This window comes from Paroedura picta, chromosome 3, assembly GCF_049243985.1.
Source record: "Paroedura picta isolate Pp20150507F chromosome 3, Ppicta_v3.0, whole genome shotgun sequence".
NCBI lineage: Eukaryota > Metazoa > Chordata > Lepidosauria > Squamata > Gekkonidae > Paroedura > Paroedura picta.
The window spans coordinates 163203376-163227399 of NC_135371.1; the positions used below are offsets into that span (position 1 = coordinate 163203376).

Genomic DNA, 24024 nt, shown 5'->3' on the forward strand with positions numbered 1-24024 from the left:
CCAAGCAAAATAACCAAGAGGCGCCCTTGCCCCAAAGAGCCTGCCCCCAAATTTAGATACCGGAAAAGGGTAGAGAGGAAGCAAGTGGGAGGGAAAGGAGAGTTTGCATGAGGAACGAACACGGATTCACGGGCTTCGATTTTGCTTTGGCTGGAGATGCAGGCCAAGGAGATAAGCCTAAAGGCTTCACTGAACAAGACAGCTCTGAGCTGCAGATTTGAAAAGACAGGGTGGGGAGAGCCTTTCAAGAAGAACCTTAAAACGGTTCAGGTGGGCAGATCAAGGAAGGAAGGTATTAGTTCTAACACTTTTCAGCTTGCTTCCCAAGTGGCTTTAGCCAAAAGCTCTGCTGATGCCGGACAATGCCTTAAGGAGGCCACAAAGCAAGAGCAACCATCCCAGATTAGACACCCATCAAGCACAAAGGTGGGTCATTTCTGTGAGAAAACTGAGCCTTTTCCAGTTCTGTGGGTTTTTGTTCCTGGGATAGCCATCTGACAGAGAAGCTGATTCCGTGAAGGCCCAAGGGGGTGGCAGGTGACAGTGGATGAGCGATAGGGATGTGAGCGTCCTGCATAGTGCAGGGGGTTGGACTAGATGACCCAGGAGGTCCCTTCCAACTCTACGATTCTAGGGCACGGAAATCAGCACCCTGAGAACCTCGGGTTTTATTAAAAGCACACATACTCTCACAAGTTCCTAGCCTCTGTGGGTTACAAAGAGTGCTCTGTACGGTATTATTCCCATTTTACAGAGGGGCATGGGAGGTTGGCTATCCAGAGCGAAACCTAAACGGCACAACCAGGAGATCCAGGCTTGAACATCTGTCTGCTGTGGGAAATGGCTGGGTGCAAGTCGTGTGCACATGCAGCCTGACCTACCTCGCAAGGCTGCTGTGAGGATAAAATAGAGGAGAGGAGACCTGCTTTAGCTCTTTACTGGGGACGAAGATGGGACGCAAACAATTGCCAGCTTTCTGCTGGGCCCTTCTCTCACACCCCCTAACCTGGCTCTGCCACCTCCAGCCTCTTCCCCAGGTCCTACAGACAGAACGGTGGAGGGCAGGAGGGGATAGCCTAGAAATCAGTGAGTGCCGAAATTCTAAAACACAGAAGGAAGCATGAGGGAGGCCAGCCCCTAGGCCCCAATTCTCTTGCAACCCAGGCCGCCAAATGGTCAAAACCCAACACAGTCCTTGGACCACCGACGGATAGATCGGTTCTTAATGCAGCCCTTTCGCATTAAGCATTGAAGAACTTAAGCTGGGGATAGCCAAGCCCACACCACGTGTGTTCAAAGATGACTGGGGAGGCGACAGCTTGACAAGTGGGGCCCCGCTCTGGCATGCCCCTGACGGCCCCCGTTACCTTCAGATCGTACTTCCGGTGCACCGTGAGCCGGTGACTGAACATGTTCCTCATGACCAGCATGTAGCTCTCTTCGTTGTCCACGCTGACCCGGTACATCCCCAGGAACTGGGGCAAGAGGGTGCTCCCATGACATTTCACAATATACTGGAACGAGAAGACAGAGAGGGCTTTTAGCTAGATGGAAATCAGTTAGCACCTAGAGCAGTGTTCCCCAGCAGGGTGCCCATGGGCACCATGGCGCCTGCTAGTACTTCCCTTGGTACCCACCAGACAAAGTGGGATGGGACACTGGTAAGGCAGAGCTTGTTACCAGCTGCCCTCATTCAAATGAAGGGGTTTTCCTTCTTCTGAAAGAGGATGGCTGCTAAACACCTGGTAGTTCCTTGTACTGATGCTGCCCACCCTAAGCCAACTGGGAAGGGTAGCCTATAAAATTTAAGCTATTATTATCATTCTTATTGGCCAGCATGTGGCTCCATTTCCCCCTCAAAATGTCCTCCTTCCCAAGACATGTGAGAAGGGAGGTATTCCACTGGCTCCACCTCCCATTTTGCATCCAGTTCCGCTTCCTGCGGCCGTCATTTTGGAGTGGTGCTAGGGATGACAGTCTCCAGCTGAAACCTCCAGCTGAAACCCGTGTTAAGTGCTTAACGCAGCCTTTTCCAGCCTTTTGGCCATGGAGGAGCTCCATCTTACAGGCCCTGCAGAACTAACCTAGTTCCCTCAGGGCCCTCAGCTCTTCTGGGAGTTCATTCCTCCAGGTCGGGGCCAGAACTGAAAAGGCCTCGGCCCGGGTCAAGGCCAGATGTAGTTCTTTTAAGCCAGAGACGACCAGTTCATTTGAACAGAACTCAATAGTTTCATTTGTACACTAAGGCAGGAGAAACAAGGCCAAGCAGAAGGCAAGAACCCAGCAAAAAAGGTGTGTGGGGAAGGGAGGTGGGGGGGGGAGGAGACACTGAAAACAATAGCCCTACCCTATAAGTTCTTGCATGTCCCCCACCTGCATTAGAAACCAACAAGGTATTCAGGGCATGAGCTTTTGTGACTCAAAGCTTCTTTCATCAGCTATCTGATTCCTTATCCTCCCCACACACGGCTAACAAAAAAAGGCAGCAGCAAAATTTTTACAAAAAAAAAATTATTTTCTTTTTGCTTTAACTTGCTTAGCTTAGCTTGCACTTTTTATTCTGATTGCAGAACGAGGCTCTTCCCCGCGGCAGAAGCTGGATTCTCTTTCCAACACGGAGCGCGTGGCCCTCCCCCGGAAGGAACCCGCCAACCAACCTTACCTGGTGGTAATGGGAGAGGAGACTGTGCATGTCCGCCACGTCTTCGCTGGAGATCAGCTTTATCACCAGCGTCTTATCGTAAGACATGAGGAAGCGCCCCCCGCCCCCCTCAGTCTCGTAGGTGGGGGGGCTGCGTGTCAACGTAGCCTGGGCGGGTTGAAAAAAAGAAAATGAAGTCGGGATGTGCTACGGCCTGCCACTCTAGCCCCGGATGGACTGATTGCTTACGGATCCCCTCCCGCTTGGGATCCCCTCCCCTTAGTCTGCAAATGCAAGAAGCCAGGCTAAGAGCAGGAACTGGACAGCAGAACATCTGGAAGGAAGGCCAGCAGGGTAGGCAGATATCTGAAGGCTCCTTCACGGCCAGCCACGCCTCAAAGGCAAGCGCATCTACAGGGGCTTGAAGAAGAAATGGGACACAAGCAAAGCCGGACTGCTGGCTGGGTTTTTTCATTCTGCCATCTCCTTTCAGGAAACCTTTAGGGCTCTTCCTTCTCCCAAATGCTGAATTAGCCGTACAAAGAGGCAAGAATCCGAGGAAAAGGCTCTCTCCGCCCATCAAGGTCTCCGCTGTCACCGCGTCTGCTGGCTTCGAGCAGTTCTGAGGCAACAAATACCCCCTTAAAACTCAGCCCGGCTGATCTCCCACAAGATTGACCAATGGTTCGCCTTGCAAAGACTTCATGCCTTGAGCAGAGAGGCTTCCTTCTAGACTGCAATTCCCATGGGCCAGTGTTTGCTGGCAGGGGCTCATGGGGATTGTAGTCCATGAACATCTGGAGGGCCGCAGTTTGACCATCCCTGCCTTAGTCCTTTGGGATCCATGCAAAATAACCCTGGAGAAAAGTATCCTGCCTTGTCTTTTTAGTGGAGCCTGAGCTTATTACAGCTTGGAATCCAAGCCAGGTTGCCTCTGCTTAGGGCTTGGATGAGAGATCACCGAGGAAGTCGAGGGTTGCTAAGCAAAGGCAGGCAATGGCAAACCACATTTACTCATCTCTTGCCTCGAAAACTCCTTTGATGGGTCGCCATGAGTCAGTTGCAACTTGACGGCATGCTATTATAATAATTATATCACCATTATTTGGACTTTAGTGGCCTCCATGCTATGAAGAGCTTCAACTGCCCATTTCTGCCCACTGACCGGCCATAAAAACGCCGGGACATTTCCTCCCTAGCCAGCTGGAAACCTAACACAGGAGCATCTATGGTGGACCAAGATGGGTGCCTTCACAGTGCTAAAGGCCAGTGCAGACAAAGAGCCTTGGAAACACCGCTTCTTATGACAGGCTAAGATAGTATGCTCAAGATTGTCTTCTGCCATCTTACAGAGCTTTGGAACAAACAAAGGAAGCTACACTTGGTTCATCGGGCTCCAAATGGTCTATCCTGAACAGCAGCAGCTCTCCAAGGCCCAAGGCAGAGAAAGGGTAGCCCCTCCACCTGCTACCCAAGGTCCTTTTTAACTGGAGATGCCGGGGACCAAACCTGGAACCTTCCGCATGCAAAACAGGTGCTCTACCCTCTCAGCCACAGCATTAGCAGTCAAAGCACTGCTAGCATCAAACCCCACGTGTTGAAAATGCCAAACATTCAACTACAGTATTCAATCTGTTGATGTTTTTACAACAACTCTGCAAGGTGTATTCACTATTATGCCTTTTCTCATACTACAGCGTCCATCCCAGGTGGGTTTTGTCCATCCAGGTCCCATGATCTCCTGAATACCTTTTGGGGTGCTTGAAGTGGACCCCACCCACTCTCTTTTTCATCAGAGGAAAAGGTGGCTGGATAGAACCCAAGATGGGGGGTGGGGTGGCTGAGGCTGAAACCATGGGGTTTGGTTTAACTCATCTGGTGAGAACAATAAAATCAGAGTCCAGTGGCACCTTTAAGACCAACAAAGATTTATTCAAGGCGTGAGCTCATGCCTTGAATAAATCTTTGTTGGTCTTAAAGATGCTACAGGACTCTGATTTTATTGTGCTACTTCAGACCAATATGGCTAATCTGAATCATCTAGTGAGATTATGCCAAGAGCAATATTTGAACCTGGGATTCCACCCCAGGAACGTACTTGCATATGCCAGGATGGTAACATTGAGAACATGGAACATATGATTTTTGATGGCTGTATTTACAGCCAATGGCGTCAGGAATTGCTGTATTCCATCCTCACTAACTTAAGAAGAAGAGTTGGCTCTTATATGCTGCTTTTCTCTACCCGAAGGAGGCTCAAAGCAGCTAACAGTCGCCTTCCCTTCCCTCTCCCCCAACAGACGCCCTGTGAGGGAGGTGAGGCTGAGAGATCCCTGATATTCCTACTTGATCAGAACAGCTTTATCAGTGCTGTGACTAGCCCAAGGTCACCCAGCTGGCTGCATGTGGGGGAGTGCAGAATCGAACCCGGCAGGCCAGATTAGAAGTCCACACTCCTAACCACTACACCAAACTGGCTCTTAAGGGCTACTTCAAGACAAGCCAAATTAAAGGAACTCCTTTCGGATAAAAATAAGAATTTATCCTATATTATTGCCAAATATGCAAGATTAGCAATTAAATTTAGGAGTCCCTGACTAAATATGTACAAAGGTTAGGATGGATCTATTGAACACACAAAGTATTTTGGAACTTTTAACCAATCTGATATTGTTTTTTACTGTTTTGTATTTTGTTCCGGTCGCCGACCGAAATGAATGCATCTGATCTGAACCAGGGGCCCCTCGATGTGCAGCTCGGTCTCTTAATCACCGAAGTGCCGGAATATGGCGCACACACGCTACAACAGGGGTGGTCAAACTGCGGCCCTCCAGATGTCCATGGACTACAATTCCCAGGAGCCCCCTGCCAGCAAATGCTGGCAGGGGGCTCCTGGGAATTGTAGTCCATGGACATCTGGAGGGCCGCAGTTTGAATACCCCTGCGCTACAACTTCACTAAAGGCCATCCAGAGCCTGCGCCAGCCACCGCCTGGGTGAGAAATTGCCAGAAAACGCCACGCAGCCTGCCCTGGGGGAAGAAAGCAATCCGGCTCAGACGGCCTCCAATAGCAACCTTTCTCAAGGCAGCTTCCTTGAAACATTCATCAGCTGCGCTTAACAGTAATCCAGTCACCTAGCTGCTATGAGTCAGGGGGAGCAATTTATAAACTCGCCAAATTCACTCCTCTGAAAGCCGCTATTGTTAGGGGGGGATTTCTATTCTGCTGCCCAGCTGGCGTTCTCCGGGTGAATCGTGAGAATCAAAACACTTCAGGAAGGCCGGCAAATGCATCAGCGAAAAGAAGGGGGGGGGGAAAAAACAAAGACACAAACAAATAACCACCCCACACGCAAACCTTCAAATTCAGCCATGCCGTTCCGCAAAATTAGACGCAACACCACCCACCCCTCGGCTTTTTCTCAAACCTGACAAAGGCCTCCTGGAACAAAAAAACGTTTTTAACGGCTTCTCTAAAAAGAAAGGCGTCCAGCTGCATTGGCAGGCGTCTCTGCAGAAGAGGTCCTACAGCAGTGGTGCTGAGAGAACTGCGTCGTAAACCTCTGGACGTGTTGGGAAAATAGCAGGCGACTGCCTTGCTGGGAACCTGAGCTGTCGGACGAGGTTCATTGGTGTCCGAGAACGGGGCTCACCTGATAATCCTGGTCATCGATGTTGAAGCGTTCCCGGAGATTGCGGAAGACCTGCGGACAGTATTCCTTGAACTTGAAGTGGCTGGGCAAGTTTTCCCTGCAGGAGAGACAGAAAGAAGCAACTGCGATGCTGAGGACCCCGTCTCCAAATGTGGAAGCGTGAGGAGTTCCGGAGCGGTTAGGCAGGGCCGTCCCGCATCCGGTTGAGCAGCGAACGATATTTTTTAACGCACCCTTGTAGCAAAAAGCTCCCTGCAGCTAAAACAACACCAGTGGATCTGACAAAGGTTCTGGCCCTACACACTCCTTATTTCTTGCTTGCAGGAAGCGTTTAGAAAATAATATGGGGAGTCATTCAGAATTGCCATTCAACAGGCCTCACTGTGAGATCTTCTGTGGCATAGTAGGCAGAGGGCGGGACCAGAATCTAGAGTCCCAGGTTCAAATGTCGAATCTGACATGGAAGTTCGGTGGGTGACCATAGGCCCAGTCACCTTCTCTCAGCCTCACCTGCCTCATGGGGTTATCAATGGGAGAAGAAGACCTGTTTTTTCTACCCTGCTTTTCACTGCCTGAAGGCATCTCAAAGCGGCGGATAATAGCTTTCCCTTCCTCTAAGAGAACTGCGAATAGCCCAAGGTCACCCCACAGGCCATACGTGTCTCAAAGTGGCTGACAATCGCCTTCCCTTCCTCTCCCCTCAACAGACACCCTTTGAGGTAGGTGGGGCTGAGAGAGCTCTGAGAGAACTGTGAACAGCCCAAGGTCACCCTGCAGGCCTCATGTCTCTCAAAGCCGCTGATAATCGCCTTCCCTTCCTCTCCCCACAACAGTCACCCTGTGAGGGAGGTGGGGCTGACAGAGCTCTGGCTGGACTGAGGTCACCCAGCTGGCTACACGTGGAGGAGGAATGGGGGAATCGAACCCGGTACCTCCAGATTAGAGGCTGCCTCTCTTAACTACTACGCCCAGCTGCTACCATGAAGTTAAAACAGAGGCAGGGAGACCCGTATTGTAAAGTGTTTTCGGTGCCCACTGTATAGAGAAAAGTGGCACAGGCCCATCCAAAGCAGCTTCATGAGTCCCGGCCTTGGCTTTCTTGGGTTTAAAAACAAGCTCATTCCTGCTCCCGCCTCCCCCCACAAGTCATTCTCCTGCATTTAAAGGCCCTGTGCAGTTTAAAGACCCGCCTGACAAGGAGACAAGGCTTTACCAACGTTAATAGCTACCCAGTCAATCTGAGCATTATCTCAGTAATCTGGGCCCCGTAATCTCCTCCCCATTAGCCTCCTGCAGCACATGGTGTAATCCTCCAGCAGTATGTGCCTGGGTGCACTATTAGGAAGGGAGAAAAGCCTTCCGCTCACTGCTGATAATTAGAAATCTGGGCGATGGAGGGAACGGAAAGACGCCCTCCCCCCCACCCACGATGGAAGCTTCCTCTGTGGCTTTTAGAGAGAGCTTGACTCAGCCCCCCCCCCTCTGAAGTGGCACAGTCCTATGAGGCCGGCCAGTGGGGGGGGGGGGGGAGTTCTCCCAAGTGTGCTGTTTGTCAACCCCTGACAATATCCTGAGGCCAGAAGCACAGCACCTTCTTAGGGATCAACAGTTTCCATTCCAGTATTGGCAAGACACATACACACACACCCTACATTCCTAGCTCACAACAAGCCGGATAGAGCAATGAGAAAAAGACCACACAAACACAAACACACACACACACAATCTAATGCAGGGATAGTCAAACTGCGGCCCTCCAGATGTCCTTGGACTACAATTCCCATGAGCCCCTACCAGCAAATGCTGGCAGGGGCTCATGGGAATTGTAGTCCATGGACATCTGGAGGGCCGCAGTTTGACTACCCCTGATCTAATGCGATGCCCACAGAATTTAAATACCCTCTGTAGTCTGTGGCCCTCTAGGTTAACCATTGCCTGCGAACATCTACCAGGGTAATGGCAAATGCTAGTGGAAGGGTGGAGGATGGGCATGGAGGGGGGGGCTTAGATTGTTGATTGCTGCTGCCATTTTGGATGTACTGTGGGTTTTATTGGGTCTTATGTTTTTAGATCTATGTTTTTATGTAAACCGCCATGAGCCGGCCAGGCCGAGAGCTGCAGTCTGTAAGTACAATAATAAATAAAAATAAAATAAATAAAGGTAATCAGAAGAAGGTTTGCCTTCCTTACCCCTGGCCAGTCTCAGGAATGTCGCTAGAAGATGGCAACCCGGATGATTAAGGGACTGGACTGGACAGAGTCTCCATTGGATAGAATGGAGAGATGAGGGCACCTTCTTTTGGAACCATTGGAAGTAGACTCCGTGGTCCAATTGTAGTGAAATTTAGAGGGGGGGGGGGTCAGGGGAGAGCCTCCTGGAGCTATCCTGAAGGTTTGGAGGCTATAACTGAATCCCCCAGCCTCCCATGCCCCAGGAAAGTCGGAAATGCCAGAATTCCCATTAAAGTCAACGGCACCATTGACTTTAATCAGAGCCGAAGTTGAATCGAGCCGGATTGGGCCCCTGGTGCAGAAGCCTAAGTCCATCAGTAAAGGAAACCTTCATATACAGAGGCAAAAAGCCCTGTGAAAATTAGTGCTGGGAGGTAGGATCTCTATGCCCTGTTTGTTTGTCCTTCATGATAACTGGTTGGCCATCTTGTGAGACAGGATGCTGAACTAGATGGAACCCACGGGACTGATCCAGAAGCTTCTCATTTTCCTGATTTTTGAGCCATGCCCTGAACTGGAAGAAGTTTCCCTGGAGGTACCATTTTGAAACCGTGAAATATGTGCTGTCTAAGACTATACAGCTCCTAAGTTTCCAGCTTAGGACCGCAGTAATGCAAAAACAGGAATACCCTGCTGTTCCTTGCCATTACGTTTCACCAGGGTGAAGAGGCTATTTGTCAAGCGTATGTATTTTTCCAGCCGGGAACGGCAGTATATAAATTTAAGGAATAAATAAATAAAATAAAAAATCTCCACAATGAGTGGAGAAAATGCAACGACTGCATAGAATAAAGGTGCCCAAACCTACTGAACCTGCAGGACCTTTTGAAATGTTGAGAGCAGGTGCGGGGACCACAACAAAATGGCTGCCGCTGGGGGCGGGGATCCAGTCACAATGCAGCGGAAGGTTTGACAAGATGTTGGGAAGTCCCAAGCCAAGCACCCCCAATACTGGAGGCAGCTGTTTCCCAAGGGATGCCCTCTTTGCCAACACAAAGGTCTCATGGATGTTGGTGTTGGAGATGACTGACACACTGACTGACCAGGGCCACCCTGTGGAAAGGCAGGGCTGAAAGAAACAAACACAGGCAGGGCTGCTAGGGTTTTGACCCCCACTGGATGCTTGATGGCCACAAGACGACACAACCAGAAGGCCTCAGGAAGCACACCAAAATGAGACTCCAGGGCCAAAGAACCACAAGGCCACATGCGCGTGAGAGAAGCCATGTCCCTGCAGCTGGAGCATGGGCATTGTGCAGCTGAAAGCGGCAAAATCTACTTCCCAACTCTTTTCACACCAGAGTGCCAACCAGACGTACTCCCGTCCAAGATGCTGGGGCGGAACTGCGAGAATTTCAGAGGGCCTCAAGGCCTTGTGTCTCCGGCCCCGGCCGCTCCTCCTCCTCACCTGTTGAAGAGATGATTGTTCACTTTCACTTTGGAGCTGGCTTTGAAGTCATCGGGGAGCAGCATCACCGGCTGGGGGACCTGGCTCAGCTCATTGACCTAAAGCGGGGGAAGCAGAGGGTAAAGCGCGGTTGACTCCTCGGGGCAGGAAATCACGCCTGTCCGCCACAGTGCCCCGCCAGGGAGTCCCACCACTGCAGCTCTCCCACCTGAAACTTGGGCACAGGCATGAGAAGGAAATTTTTGCCTGCAGTGTGTGGACCAGAATCACAGCGAGGGAGAAGGGAGCACATGACTCAGCGCCGCATCATCGCTAGTCGTGACACAACCGGGTGATTAATGGGATTAGGAGCGACAATGCAGACAGATGGCGTTGCCTTGACAAGCCCTCTTCCCTCAAGCAGCCTCGGACCAGTCCGAACATCCTCATGAGACCACAGAAAGAGGCATGACCCCCTCCCCACAGTCCGTTCAAAAACCTCAGGCAAGATTTCCCCTTTCGGTTGTGACACGTTTAGTCATAATCGCCAAGAATGCGCAGACAAATGGCTTGGAATTCTTTATTTGTCCATCAATGTGCCGACTAATTAAAGATAAACAGCAGATTCCATCGACTTAATCTAGTAAATTGTTCATCAGCATGCCGTTTTTCTACCATCCTTTATTAATCTTTTTACCCCCTGGTCATCCAAGGGCCCCACGGTCTCTCTGGCTGATTTTCTGCCACCGTATGCTGCATTGGTCAGACCCCCGCCTGCGTGCAGTTCTCAAGTCCTCATTTCAAAAAGGACGTGGACAAAATGGAAAGGGGGCAGAGGGGAGCGATGAGAATGATCCAGGGCTGGGGACCAAGCCCTGTGAGGACTGGGGAATGTTCAGCCTAGAGAAGAGGAGGTGGAGAGGGGACAGGATGGCTGAAAGGTTGTCCGAAAGATTGTCTTTTGGAGGAGGGCAGGGAACGGTTCCTGTTGGCAGCAGAAAACCCACAATAATGGGTTTAAACTACATGGAGAATGATATCAGCTAGGTATCAAGAAAAAAAAAATTTTAAGTCAATAGTTGAGCAGTGGAATCGACTGCCTAAGGAGGTGGTGAGCTCCCCCTCACTGGTGATCTTCAAGCAGTGGCTGGACAGACACTTCTTGGATGCTTTAGGCTGATCTTGCACTGAACATAGCACAAGACGGCATGTATGGCTCCTTCCAACTCTGTGATTCCAAGCAGCGCCTGGGCAGATACTTCTTAAGGATGCTTGAGGCTGGTCCAGCAATGAGCAGGCGGTGGGACTAGATGGCCTGTCTGGCCCCTTCCAACTCCATGCTTCTATGATTCTAAGCAGCAGCTGGACAGATCCTTATCCTGGATGCTTTGGGCTGATCCTGCACTGAGCTGAGGGGGTTGGACTAGATGGCCTGCCTGGTCCCTTCCAACTCTTGGATTCTAGAATGTATTTGAAGAATTCTTTGTAAGTGGGACTTTAGGGTTTTTGGCCAAATGTTCCTCATATTTCTGCTACTATTTAGGAGACTCTCCCTTTGGGTAACATGACAGTGGGTGTCTCTCTCTTTTAGTCATTGGAAAAGGGGAGAGAAAGGCTTTCAGGTTGAAGAAGTACAGGGTGCAGCACAGAGCCTTAATTAATTTCCAACTGGCCGCCTCCACCTCTGTGCACATCCCAGATTCCTGCTGACACACACAGCACCACCACCCCACCACCCTTCCTGCTGAAGAGGAAGCAGGCAAGTTGGGACCAGTTTAAACCAGCCTGTACTGGGAAGCATGACCAGCCAACAAGTGCATTCTACACAGCATCCAGCACTAGACAGGGAACTGGATATACCAGGGGTGGCCAAAACTGTGGCACTCCAGATGTCCATGGAATACAATTCCCATGAGACCCTGCAGCAGGAGCTCATGGGAATTGTAGTTCATGGACATCTGGAGAGCCACAGTTTGGCCGCCCCTGGTATATATATACACGCACTTGCACATGAAAAAGTGGAACTACAGTGGGGAGCAGCAATTCGAGCTGCTGACTAACTAGACGGTGGGCAGAAGAGACCCAGCTTTTGGGGAGTTTAAATCAAATGCAGTGTATAGAGCTCACCAAACTAAACGGATTAGTGGTAAAGTTCAACAGCATCATGCTTCACATTATGAACATTGCCTACTTTACACTCAACCCAGGGCCAAATTCCTCAACGAGATTTTAAGGGGCTTAAAACCTGCCTTCTGTTGCTGAAAAGACAATCTATCTTTTATCTGACCAGGTTGATAAAGTATCATATAAAACCGCTCTTTATGCTTTGGCTGCAAGGAAAATAAGGGCCAACACTGTTAAGGCAAGCTTGCACTTTGTACTCATGTGTGCTGCTTCGGTTCTTTGGTCTTAAATTTATATTTTTATACAGTTCTTTTATCCGATTTTACTGTTTATAAATTTGTATTTTATATTTTGTAAAAGCCTACGGCTATATACAAACAAATGTATCACACATTATGAACATGCTTCAAGTGTGCATCTAATGTATCCAAGTCACAGCATCTGAGTTGTCCCACCCAGGGCTGCTGCACAGTGCATCTATGTGGCCTTTCCACAACTTGCACTCCCATCTCTTAGGACAGGGGTTGTCAACCTGTGGTCCTCCAGATGTCCATGGGAATTGTAGTTCATGGACATCTGGAGGACCACAGGTTGACTACCCCTGTTTTAGGATACCCACTTTCCTCCTCACATAAGGATCCAAAGCAACAAGGCTCTCCCTTCCTCCACTTTATCCTTGCCATCTGTAAACAGCCCGTGGCGCCACGGACTGTATAAAGGAGTAAGGGGTAGTGGGGAGGAGTTAGGGCGGGACCGGTCCGGGATAAAAACTCGGAGGGGCCAATCAGGAGCCGCAAAGCGGCTCCTGATTGGCCCCTCCAAGTGTCCATCCCGGACCAAACAGGCAATGGGGAGCCGCGCAAAGCGCGGCTCCCCATTCCCTGCTTCACTTGCAAGGGAGCACCCGCCAGCCGCGCTTAGCGCCTCCCGAGCCGTCAGACCGCCGGCAAGGGAGCACCCGCCAGCAACGGACCTCTCAAAATGGCCGCCGCCGCCGACAGCCAGCCGCCGCTGCCGCTGACAGCCAGCCGCCGCCGAAAATGGCCGCCGCCAGCCAGCAGCCGCCGCCAGCCAGCCAGCCGCCGCCGAAAATGGCCGAAAATGGCCGCGGAGGAAAAAGAGCTGGTTTTCTGCACCCCGCTTTTTTTGCTACCCGAAGGAGTCTCAAAATAGCTCACAATCACCTTTCCTTCCTCTCCCCACAACGGACACCCTGTGAGACAGGTATCAATCAATTCTTGCATCAATCGATTGTGAGACAGGTAAGGCTGAGAGCTCTGGGAGAACTGTCACCGAGCTGGCTACATGTGGAGGAGGAGTGGAGAATCAAACCTGGCTCTCCAGGCTACAGGCCACTGCTCTTAACCACTGCACTATGCTGGTTCTCAAAGGTGTGAGAGCAAACTGTGCTTCCACAGACACTTGTAAGAGAGAAGAAACGCTTTCGTTATCAACGCCCACAAGCATCTCCCCCGTCTGTCTAGTCCAGAGAACTCTTTCTCTATGGCCACAGCTGCATCAAACATTTTCTGCATTTGGAGAGGCCTGCAGCACTGTTCCAGGGTAATGCGTCCTTTTTCATGTTCACTCACCCTCCCGGGCACTGTTCAACCCTCGACCTGCTATAAGGAGATGTGGAGGACATATCTGCCTTCGTTATACAGCTACATTAAAAAAAAATAAAATGGTTAAAGGGACACCATCAGGATTTTATTAATACGGTCAAAAAGTTGCAAAGGAAGCACATTTGATTATTCGCTTACATCCGATAAAAATGGAAACGCCGATGATAGAAAGATAAAAATACGGCAACAGTGAAACGACCCATTTCGTTTACATAGATCTATCCGTTTCCTTGATGCTAAGAAGCAACATTTTACAACTGCATTTGAAGCGACCTTTGGCCTGTCATCCAGGAAGAATTTTACCAAGCGCCTCTCTGGACAGTTCAGGTCTTAACACAAGGGCTTAAAGCGAAAAAAGGGGCACGCATTACCAGTTTGTTTCTTCCGGCTTCCTATACTGCGCAAGGAAAGAAAATACGGGGCGTTGTCTCCACGACGTCTGCACAGAAGCAGTATCTCAGGTGTAGGGGCTGATGAGGATACCTCCCCTACAATACTGCTGATGGAAGAGCGTCCATCCTTGCCCTGGAGAAAGCCCATCTATGTTTGAAATTGTTAACATTCGCTAGGTAAAGAGCAATGGCGATATTTGGCCATGATTTTAAGCTAGAGTCGAAAGCTGGCAATTCAGAAGCCTGGTTTCTCTCCGGATCGCACGATCAGTTCCTGCCCGTCCCAAACCAGGCATTTAGGTTTTATTTTAAGGCCATGAAACAAGAATGGGCCCCATGCTACAGCATCACAAAGGAAGTGGTGGAGATTTGGGGCTGCTTCGCATGTAGTGCTGACGCTTGCATGTAGATCTCCACGTGTTGTTTCGCCGAATGTAAAAGCAGCCCATCACGGCAGAATTTCTGCACGTAGACCTCTCTCTTCTGCATTACGGAATGTTTCCCCCCAAGTATGGGGGGGGCGAGTGTGAAGTGGGGGTCCAAAATGTGGTGCCCCAGGTTGCCACCAGCTCCTTTTCTGGCCCTTGCCAAGTGTTTTTAGGAAGCGGGCAAGGCCAGGTAAAGCTTTTGGCAAGCAAGGCTGACTGGCAGCACAGGTTTTTCTTTTTTTTAATGTTGCTTTGGCAGCCCCTTTCTCAACCTTATGATCATGGAGGACCCCCTGAAACAGCCCAGTGTAAGTGTGCTAAATGGCCATTAACTGCACCTTCAGGCTTTCATTGTCAAGGGGAAGAGCGCCCCCTCCCCGCCCAATAAACTCCCCCAGATTTACTCCTACAGGCTCAGTGGGAGACCCACGTGTATTGCTGGTAGAAATTCCCAGGTTCAGCCTCTGGCATCTCCAGTTAAAAGACCTCAATAACGCTCTCCCCCAAGTTTTTAAATAGCAGTTGCCAATCAGAGCAGAAAATACTGAAGTAAAATGGCCGGTTGCTGGACTCTGCATAAGACAGCCCTGTGTGTGTGCTACAGCAGAGGTAGTCAACCTGTGGTCCTCCAGAGGTTCATGGACTACAATTCCCATGAGCCCCTGCCAGCCAATGCTGGCAGGGGCTCATGGGAATTGTAGTCCATGAACCTCTGGAGGACCACAGGTTGACTACAGCACAGAGTATCCAGCCTGACTCTGCTGAGAGCAACTGGGGTTCAAACTGGCCTTTGGAGTGGATGATTTTGGGGAGAGTCACTTGATGCACAACGCGCGTCAAAGGAAACCGGTTTGTTCTTATGTGCACAGAACAGTACTGGTGAATCACTCCTTTGCCGTGAGCTCAGAGCTGAGAACAGACCCTCGCACTGAATCCCGGGGACCTAGAAAATGAGCGCAGACACGAGCCCAGAAAGAAAGCAAGAAAGCAGATGCTTGCAGTGCTTTTTGGCTTCTCAAAGAACTTCTTCTCTGTAATACTCGGAATGGTCTTTTTAACAGGGGTACAAGCATTCCCGTTGGTCTCCCCCCCCCCCCCCCCGCTCTTCAAATTCAGGCGTCTTTCATCACTTTAAACACTCCCCAAACCCACTGGCCGTCCTTCTCCTCAGCAAGCCCACGATGCGTACATCCGCTCATGTGCAGCTCAATGCTGTGAGCACAAGGGTCTCTCAAATGGAGCGTTATGCCAACACAGGCATTACGAGACCTAAGACATACTAGACGCCCTCCCCTCAATGGAGGCGTGGGGAAAGAGATGATCTAGTGGGGCCCAAAGTCACGAGACTAAATCTCTGCGGCCGCAGTTTTAGTTTTGCCAAAGGGAGGTGCTGTGGCTCAGCGGTTAGCATTAGGAGAGAGCACATCAAGCTGTCACCAGCTGGCATGTGGAGTCCCTCAAGGGGCAGTTCTCTCTCCAATTCTTTTCAGCATCTTTATGCGCAAGAACCATTAGCCAGCTGCCTGGAAGCGGTGACGGGGTGGCTCAAGCGGAGTCCTCTGAAGCTCAACCCTTCAAAGACGGAGTTCCTGTGGCTGGGCAGGAAGGTCCCAAGTGAGGAAGCACGCTTGCCCACCCTGGATGGAGTGCAGCTATCAGTGGCCCACTCCGCCAGGAACCTGGGGGTGATTCTTGATGCCTCCCTCTCAATGGAGGCTCAGATCACGACAGTAGCACGGCTAGCGTTCTACCACCTTCACCAAGCTACTACTTAGCGCCCTACTTGGCCCCGGAACACCTAGCCACAGTGATCCATGTGACGGTCACCTCTAGACTGGACTTCTGCAATTTGCTCTTCGCTGGCCTGCCCTTATCACTGATTTGGAAACTACGACAGGTCCAGAATGCAGCTGCCAGGGTCCTCACAGCAATGCCTCACAGGTCCCACGTCCAGCCCATCCTCCAGCAGCTGTGCTGGCTTCCGGTCGAATTCCGGATCAGGCTTAAGGTTTTGGTTATCACCTTTAAGGCCATATGTGGTCTGGGCCCAGTATACCTAAGGGATCGCCTTTCTGCCTACAGAAAGGTGTCTGTTGTGGGGAGAGGAAAGGGAAGGCGACTGTAAGCTGCTTTGAGACTCCTTCGGGTAGAGAAAAGTGGCATATAAGAACCAACTCTTCTTCTTCATCTTCAGTAATATCAGGATTCCCTCAGCCTCACCTTCCTCACAGGGTGTCTGTTGTGGGGAGAGGAAAGGGAAGGCAGGAATATCAGGGCTCTCTCAGCCTCACCCACCTCACAGGGTGTCTGTTGTGGGGAGAGGAAAGGGAAGGCGACTGTAAGCCGCTTTGAGACTCCTTTGGGTAGAGAAAAGCGCCATATAAAAAACAACTCTTCTTCTTTTTCAAACAGAGAACCACCATGCATACGTGGAGTTAAGTGGGTGAGTTCAGGCACATGGGGAATCAGAAAAACCAAGCCAATACATGCTACATTAGCATGCTACTCTGCAGCCCAGTGAGCGATACCAAGGCACCCAAGGCAATTTTAGCTCTGCCAGTTCTATTTTCCCCAGCTTTTATTTTTTTCAAGAAGGAAAAACATGTCACGTGGCATCTTATTTTTAGCAGCTACGCCTCGGAAGCGCCGAAGGAGAGAAAGGAAGGAAGCAACCGGCTTTTGCGCACCGAACAGTTCTGCCTGCGGCAACGACGACAGTTCTGCAAGACGGAAGGGCACGCGACCGGGCCCTCGTACCAGCAGCCTCCGTCGTTCCAGGGTCTGAAATATTCTGGGAATGAGTCACCAGAGCTCATGCATTCCCCTCCCCACGCTTTCGGGGGGGGGGTCCATAAAGCAGCTGGAATCAGACGAGAGAGGGTCAGTCAAGGCCAAAGAGCAAAGGCCTGCCTAGTTAAGACCAGTGCGCCGCGCACGCAAAGTGGCAATCACTGTCCTCCACGCACCGGTTAATTCTCTTTTCCATCTGACGCTCAGGAGGTGACCTCCTTTCCGAGCGTAAATCAGACCAGGCTCATCACGAAATAGGTTGTACTACAGGGACAGCGACATCCACTCGAGAGGTTTTAGCTCATTTGCCACACTGCTGTGCTATTAATACCTCTGCGGCGTCCCTCGCAGGCCGCCCCTCTCCTTTTGGCCAGCAGGGAGGAACAAACGCTGGCAGGGGCTCATGGGAATTGTAGTCCATGAACATCTGGAGGACTACAGGTTGACTAACCCTGCCTTAGCAAACCTAGGGCATCAATGTCACACGGAAGCAGAGATGGCCCCCTTTCTTCGACCAAACTATCGCAGGTCCGCTCCAACTGAGAATCTGCAGTGGAAGATCCTTACTCGGATCTGTTTTCTCCCAACTATGGATCTTTCAAAAGCAAAAAACAAAAAAACCTTCCCTCTTGTTAAAAAAAGCAACAAACAGCTTAGTCAGAATCACTTTGAACGTAGTGATGGTATAATTATCAGAGAAACAAGCACTCGAAAGCAGGTTGACAAGAGCCATCTGCATTGGATTTCAAGCCACGGAAAAGAACGGGAAACTGTGTTTCAAGAGAGAAGCGGAAAAGTTGGCTTTTGGGCACTCCTTAAGCAGCATGGAAACAAAACTCTGGGAAAGAAATTGTAGAATGACCAGGGACTGCCTTGTTTGAAGTGCCAGAGAGCAAGCACAGACCAAGTGAGCTCCCAGGGGTGGCCAAACTGTAGCTCTCCAGATGTCCATGGACTACAATTTCCATGAGCCTCTGTCAGAATGAGCCGACAGGGAATTGTAGTCCATGGACGCCTGGTTTGGAGAGCCAGTATGGCCATCCCTGTAGTCTAAAACAGCTTTCAATTGTTTGAGATCCCTGGGAAACGTACCAGGAACAAAGTACACTGTTAAGGCATTGGCAAACACATTGAAGAAACATGGAGTCCAACTTCAGGGAAAATCATTAAGACATTTGTCACGTTATGCGCCACCAAGTTGTTTCCAACTTGTGGCAACTCTATGAATTCCTGAGCTCCAAAATGTCTTGTTAACCTATCTGGTGTTGCAGAAAAGAGCAACGTCCAGGAGCATCTTAAATTTCTGGCAGGATTTGTCCCAACTCACTTCTTCAAACTCACAAAAATCTCCTCCCTGGCCACCAATTTTTATTAGTCTTTAAGGTGCTCCTGGGCTCCTGCACTTTTCTACTGCTCAAGACAGACTAGCCTTCCCCATTCATCTCGTGCTGAGTCATCTTTTTCTACCGTCTTCCATTTCTTCTTAGCACAACTTTCTTTTTCAGGGACTCTTGGGATTACGACATCTTTGCAGATGCCCCAATAACAACCCAACTGGGAAATACCAATTGCCAGATGGTAGCCAAAGACCTTCTCCGAACCAGATGGCTCATTATATAACAGCTAGTGGCTTACCAGGAGAGGAGTGATACCTGATGAAGGAGTATGAGAAAGTCTGAAACAGCTAATCCCCAGACCAGAACCTGGCAGCTCAATTTTTCCCCTCTCTTATTCATAGGACAGGCTTTCTCAACCAGGATTCTGTGAAACCGTGGGGTTCTGTGATATTTTTTTTTAATTATCTGTGATGTGACCATATCTGCGCCAATGATGGACCTGGAGAGGGTTGGTCTTGGGCATACAATTCCTTGCTGGCCGAGACTTGTTGCATGTGGTAGTAGCTCAAGTCCAGAGAGGGAAGTACTCTCATTGGGGGGGGGGGACCATGACAGAGCAACATAGTCCTGCTCCAGCCCTGCTTTTGGCATGGGGGCAACAGAGTGGCATAGTCCTGCTCTGGCCCTGTTTCTGGCATGGAGGGGAATGGCATGACACAGCAGCATAGGCCTACCCCAGCCCTGTTTCTGCAGGCTCCCACTTCCTTCTGGTGAAGAAGAGCAAACTGGACATCAGCCCAGAGTGCAAGTATGGTTCTGTTTACCAATCATCTGAAAATAGCTCTGCGCAGTCATTTCCTGTGCTGTGGGAGTGGCCTGGTGATGTCACACCCGGCAGGAGTATCTAGATGATGGCACTTCTGGCGACACGTAACTTCTCTGGGCATGGCAGGAAGGTATGGCCTGCTGACATCACTTCCGGGTTTTCTCAAAGCCTGAAAAAAGATCCCGGGGTTTCTCTACAATAAAAAAGGTTGAGAAAGGCTGAGAGGTGGTTTGCAAAGGAAAGAGACGGTGGGCTCGCTTCTACCATGTGCCCCTAAAAATGGGCTGCACAGCAAAACACCCAGCAAATAAATAAGCTAAGAACTGATGACTGACCTCAACCAAGGAGAAACTCCTAAGAAAAGCCAAAATACAACTTTGGTTCATATGGCAAAACGAAACCTGGCAAGTAACACTGAACCCTACATTCCTTGAGGGTTAAAAAACCTGGGTGTTAGTAACAGGTAGACAACAGGAAATCCCAAAACACACTGCTTTCCTGTCAACAGGAAAACGTTTTAAACCCTAGGCAAAATGACAGGACAGAAAGAGGATGCCCAAAGACAGTAATTTGGTTACTATTTGTTACATGTGAGCCTAAGGCAGCCGACATGCTGTCTGAAGCTCTGCCCATGAGGCTGGGAGTTCGATCCCAGCAGCCGGCTCAAGGTTGACTCAGCCTTCCATCCTTCCGAGGTCGGTAAAATGAGTACCCAGCTTGCTGGGGGGTAAACGGTAATGACTGGGGAAGGCACTGGCAAACCACCCCGTATTGAGTCTGCCATGAAAACGCTGGAGGGCGTCACCCCAAGGGTCAGACGTGACCCCGTGCTTGCACAGGGGATACCTTTACCTTTATTTGTTACGTGTATCCACTAAAAACACTGAGCTGAATGACCCAGGCTACCCAATTTCAATAGATCTCACAAGCCAAGCTAGGCTTTCTTGACACCCTGGGGTTTCTTGATGGCCCTGGAAGGGTTTCCCAAATAGGTGGGAGTTAATTACTCATATTTTTTTTTAAACTGTTAAACATCATATATGAAGAAGAAGAGTTGGTTCTTATATGCCGCTTTTCTCTACCCAAAGTAGTCTCAAAGTGGCTTACACTTGCCTTCCCCTTCCTCTCCCCACAACAGGCACCCTGTGAGGGAGGTGGGGCCGAGAGGGCCCTCATATTACTTAAGAAGAAGAGTTGGTACTTATATGCCACTTTTCTCTCCCTGAAGGAGTCTCAAAGTGGCTTACAGTCGCCTTCCCTTTCCTCTCCCTGTGAGGGAGGTGAGGCTGAGAGAGCCCTGATATCACTGCTCGGTCAGAACAGTTTTCAGTGCTGTGGCGAGCCCAAGGTCACCCAGCTGGCTGTATGTGGTCACGTCATTTCTCCAATGGCCAATGACAGGCCTGGAGGGGGTGGGAAGGGGAGGGGTCCTCGATGGCCATGTCCATAGTGATGCTTCCCTACCATATTCTGCACTGTCACATGACTTCTGGAGTTTCTTGAAGCCTCTCAGGGGTCTCGCAATGGTAAAAAAGTGGAGAAAGGCTGACCTAAGCAGGGTCCACCCTCGTTAGTATTTGGCTGGGGGACCATAGAGGAAATCCAGGGTCAACAGGAAACCGCCTCTGAACACCTCTTGCCTAGAAAAACCCAAGGGGTCACCACCACAACCAGTAAGGGCTCTCTTGCACTGCCCTTGCTTCCCAGCGTCCTACAGGAGGGCATGGCAGGCCCCCAAAAGCTGGATGAACAATGCTCAGTACAGGAAGATGGTGATAGAGAGACTGCCAAGACAGTTTGGTATGAGTTCAGTGCAGGCGCTCAGGGACAGACTGAAATGCCACGGGCACCCACGGAAGAGGCATTACCAGGAGGAAACGTTTGGCATTTTGTTGCACTCTTGATGATTCCATAATCTACATCCCCCTCAGACAGGACTGGACATAGGAGGGGATAATATTGTTTAGTCTAAGGTTACAAAAAGGGAAGTGTCAATCTCGGACAGGCAGTCTGTAGCCCCAGACGGGGAAACAATGAAGAGAACAAGCACAAGAGGGGAAAGTTTTGCGTAGGAAACGACTTGAGATTCGGCAGCTCTGTGTACCGGCAAAGGGCTCCCGACGCAAAATTATGATCCCAGACAGAAAAGACCCCTCAGTGACAGACAAATTTTCCAGGTAGTTTATAGGAAGGGTTCTAGAAACCACTATAACGTCCAATATTTCACCCTTATCATGGGACTCTTGGCTATTACTGGGGATAAACCTCTGAGCACAGAATCCTGACCTGCCAGCCCACTAACAAAGGAGGCAGATAATGTCATTAAATTGATATATGCTGAGGGCACGTTTTTTTGAAAAATCACGGAAGGGCAAAACAAGTTGGAAATTCCCCATAACCTTCAGGATCGCTCCATCAAGAAGCTCCCCTCCCCCTCCGTACTTTAGCTGCCACACAGCTGCCATCAGCTTCTCTTCTGGAGCATATGCTACCCTAATTAGGTCTCTTTCTAGGCGATTTTCTTTCTGGTTAATTTACAAAGACTTTTCCAGATGGCCCAGGGAGTCCTCCGAGTACACAGAGACATCGACTTTTCCTGGCTTTGCAGCTTTCGGCCTCCACACAGTATGGCCAGGTGGTGTTATTTTTATTCTCCTTCTATATTTTATAACTCCAGATCGGCCCCTCTATCTGACCCGCTCTGCCAACTATCCAGCAATGAAGAATATTGTTTCCCTCTTTTCTAAGAAAAGAGAAAAGTAACACTCCACCCTGATAACGTGAAAACATTAGAATTCTTTTCTCCTCCCTGATCGGGTGCTGTATGTGGTCATGTCATTCGGGTGCTGTATGTGGTCATGTGGTCATGTCATTTCTATTTATGAGCGCTCCATAAGGAAGCTGAAGGGCAGGAACTACACATGTAGCTATAGGTTTCTAGTAAAGCATTTTTTGCTTTGAACCCACCCTCTCAGTCAATTCCGGAAGCGGCTGACAAAAGTAATCCCATACAATATATCCAATACAATACACTTAAGAGAGCTAGTGTGGTGTAGTGGTTAAGAGCAGCGGCTTCTAATCTGGCAAGCTGGTTTCATTCCTGGCTCCTCCTCCACATGCAGCGAGCTGGGTGACCTTGGTCTAGTCACAGTCCTGTTAGCACTGTTCTCACAGAACAATTCTGTCAGAGCTCTCTCACCTCCACCTACCTCACAGGGTGTCTGCTGTGAGGAGAGGAAGGGAAGATGATTGTAAGCTGCTCTGAGACTCCTACGGGTAGTGAAAAGCGGGCTATATAAAACAACTCTTCTTCTACTCTTACTGGTGTCTAAGGAGCCACTAGAGTTGAATCCAACAACAATACTACCAAGACCCTCAACCATCAAAAACACCTTTCAAAACAATAGAGGAAACTATTAACCATGTGAGTTGTAAACAGGCTCAAGCACTTCCAGGGGGAGCCAAGATCTCGCAATGGTTACAATGCTGGGAGACCCCTAGGTACCATGACACCTTTGGGGTGACCTTGGACCCATCTCTCCCTCCCAAACTGACACCACTGGGTTGTTGTTGTAAGGATCAACTGGGAAATGTCAGATTTGCGTCTGCCACTCTCAACTCCGTGAAGGAAAGCCAGGATAAGAGTCCCCTAGAAATCCAGACAGATGGGTGCTGCAGCTTAATATAAACACAGCTCCTCTGTGCCTTTAGCATACTCCACGGCCTCCCCAGTTCTGGAGCAAGGGAGGCAGCAAAACGTGTCTCCGTAGTCACTTCAATTGCGCCTCACTCGTTCCCCCCACCCATGGGTGCCCACACGTCACTTTCCTCCACTCATTCCACACCTGTCGGATAATGCCCTTCCAGAGTCCTTTTGCGGCCGGGTTTTCCTGCGCCAAACAGGCAAATCTACTTCTTATGTGCATCCAGCGTGTGCAAAAGCGGTCCCCTCCCTTTTGCCCGCACAACACCCCTGCGAGGCAGGCTGGGACGCGGCGCGCGTGAATGAATGAGCTGCGAACAAGAAAGGGCAGGCGGACTTGCTTCCCCCTGGGCCACACCCGCACACGGCGCCGGTTTCCCGCGGGCGCCAGACACGTGTCGGCACGGACGTGAGCACGGGCGGACGCGTGTCCCTCACCTGGTGGTTGATGCCCCAGCCCAGCACGGCCAGGAGCGGGTCGGCCGACCGCAGCACCTTCACCCGCTGCGGCACGAAGTGCTTCTTCTTGGTCTTGGTGCGGGTGCCCGGCCCCACCGAGGCTGCCATGGCCGCAGACGAGACCAGCCCCGCTCAACCTCGCCGCCGCCGGCAACGGAAACAACGATCAGCTGATGCCGCCCCCACGTGACGCCGCAGGAATCCGGACTGACGCGCCGCGCGGCGTTCCGAGCCCGCCCCCGAAGCGCCACGCAGCGTCGCCATTGGCCTGCCGGCGAAGGGGGGGCGTGCCTTCGGAAGGCGCCGCTGATCCATAGGGGCAGAGCCGCGTCACTCCACGCCTGGGAGGAGGCGCTCTCTAGGTTGCCTTGGAATGGGTTCGGTCGTGTTGGTCGGAAGCGGCCGGGCAAAGCGCCTTGAAGAGCAG

At 50.6% G+C, this 24024-nt stretch overlaps 1 protein-coding gene across 1 annotated transcript in view; it reads right to left on the minus strand.

Moving 5' to 3' along the window:
* The window catches only part of PIP4K2C (phosphatidylinositol-5-phosphate 4-kinase type 2 gamma), a 48858-nt gene extending 25072 nt beyond the window's left edge, over positions 1 to 23786 (minus strand). Inside the window, exons 1-5 of the mRNA XM_077329179.1 lie at positions 23577 to 23786; positions 9935 to 10032; positions 6295 to 6391; positions 2663 to 2809; positions 1368 to 1514 (exon numbers count right to left, since the gene is read on the minus strand). Coding sequence (XP_077185294.1) covers positions 1368 to 1514; positions 2663 to 2809; positions 6295 to 6391; positions 9935 to 10032; positions 23577 to 23705 — 618 coding nt within the window. The 5' untranslated portion in view covers positions 23706 to 23786. The remainder of the gene's footprint in view (positions 1 to 1367; positions 1515 to 2662; positions 2810 to 6294; positions 6392 to 9934; positions 10033 to 23576) is intronic.
* Between the last annotated feature and the right edge of the window lie 238 nt (positions 23787 to 24024).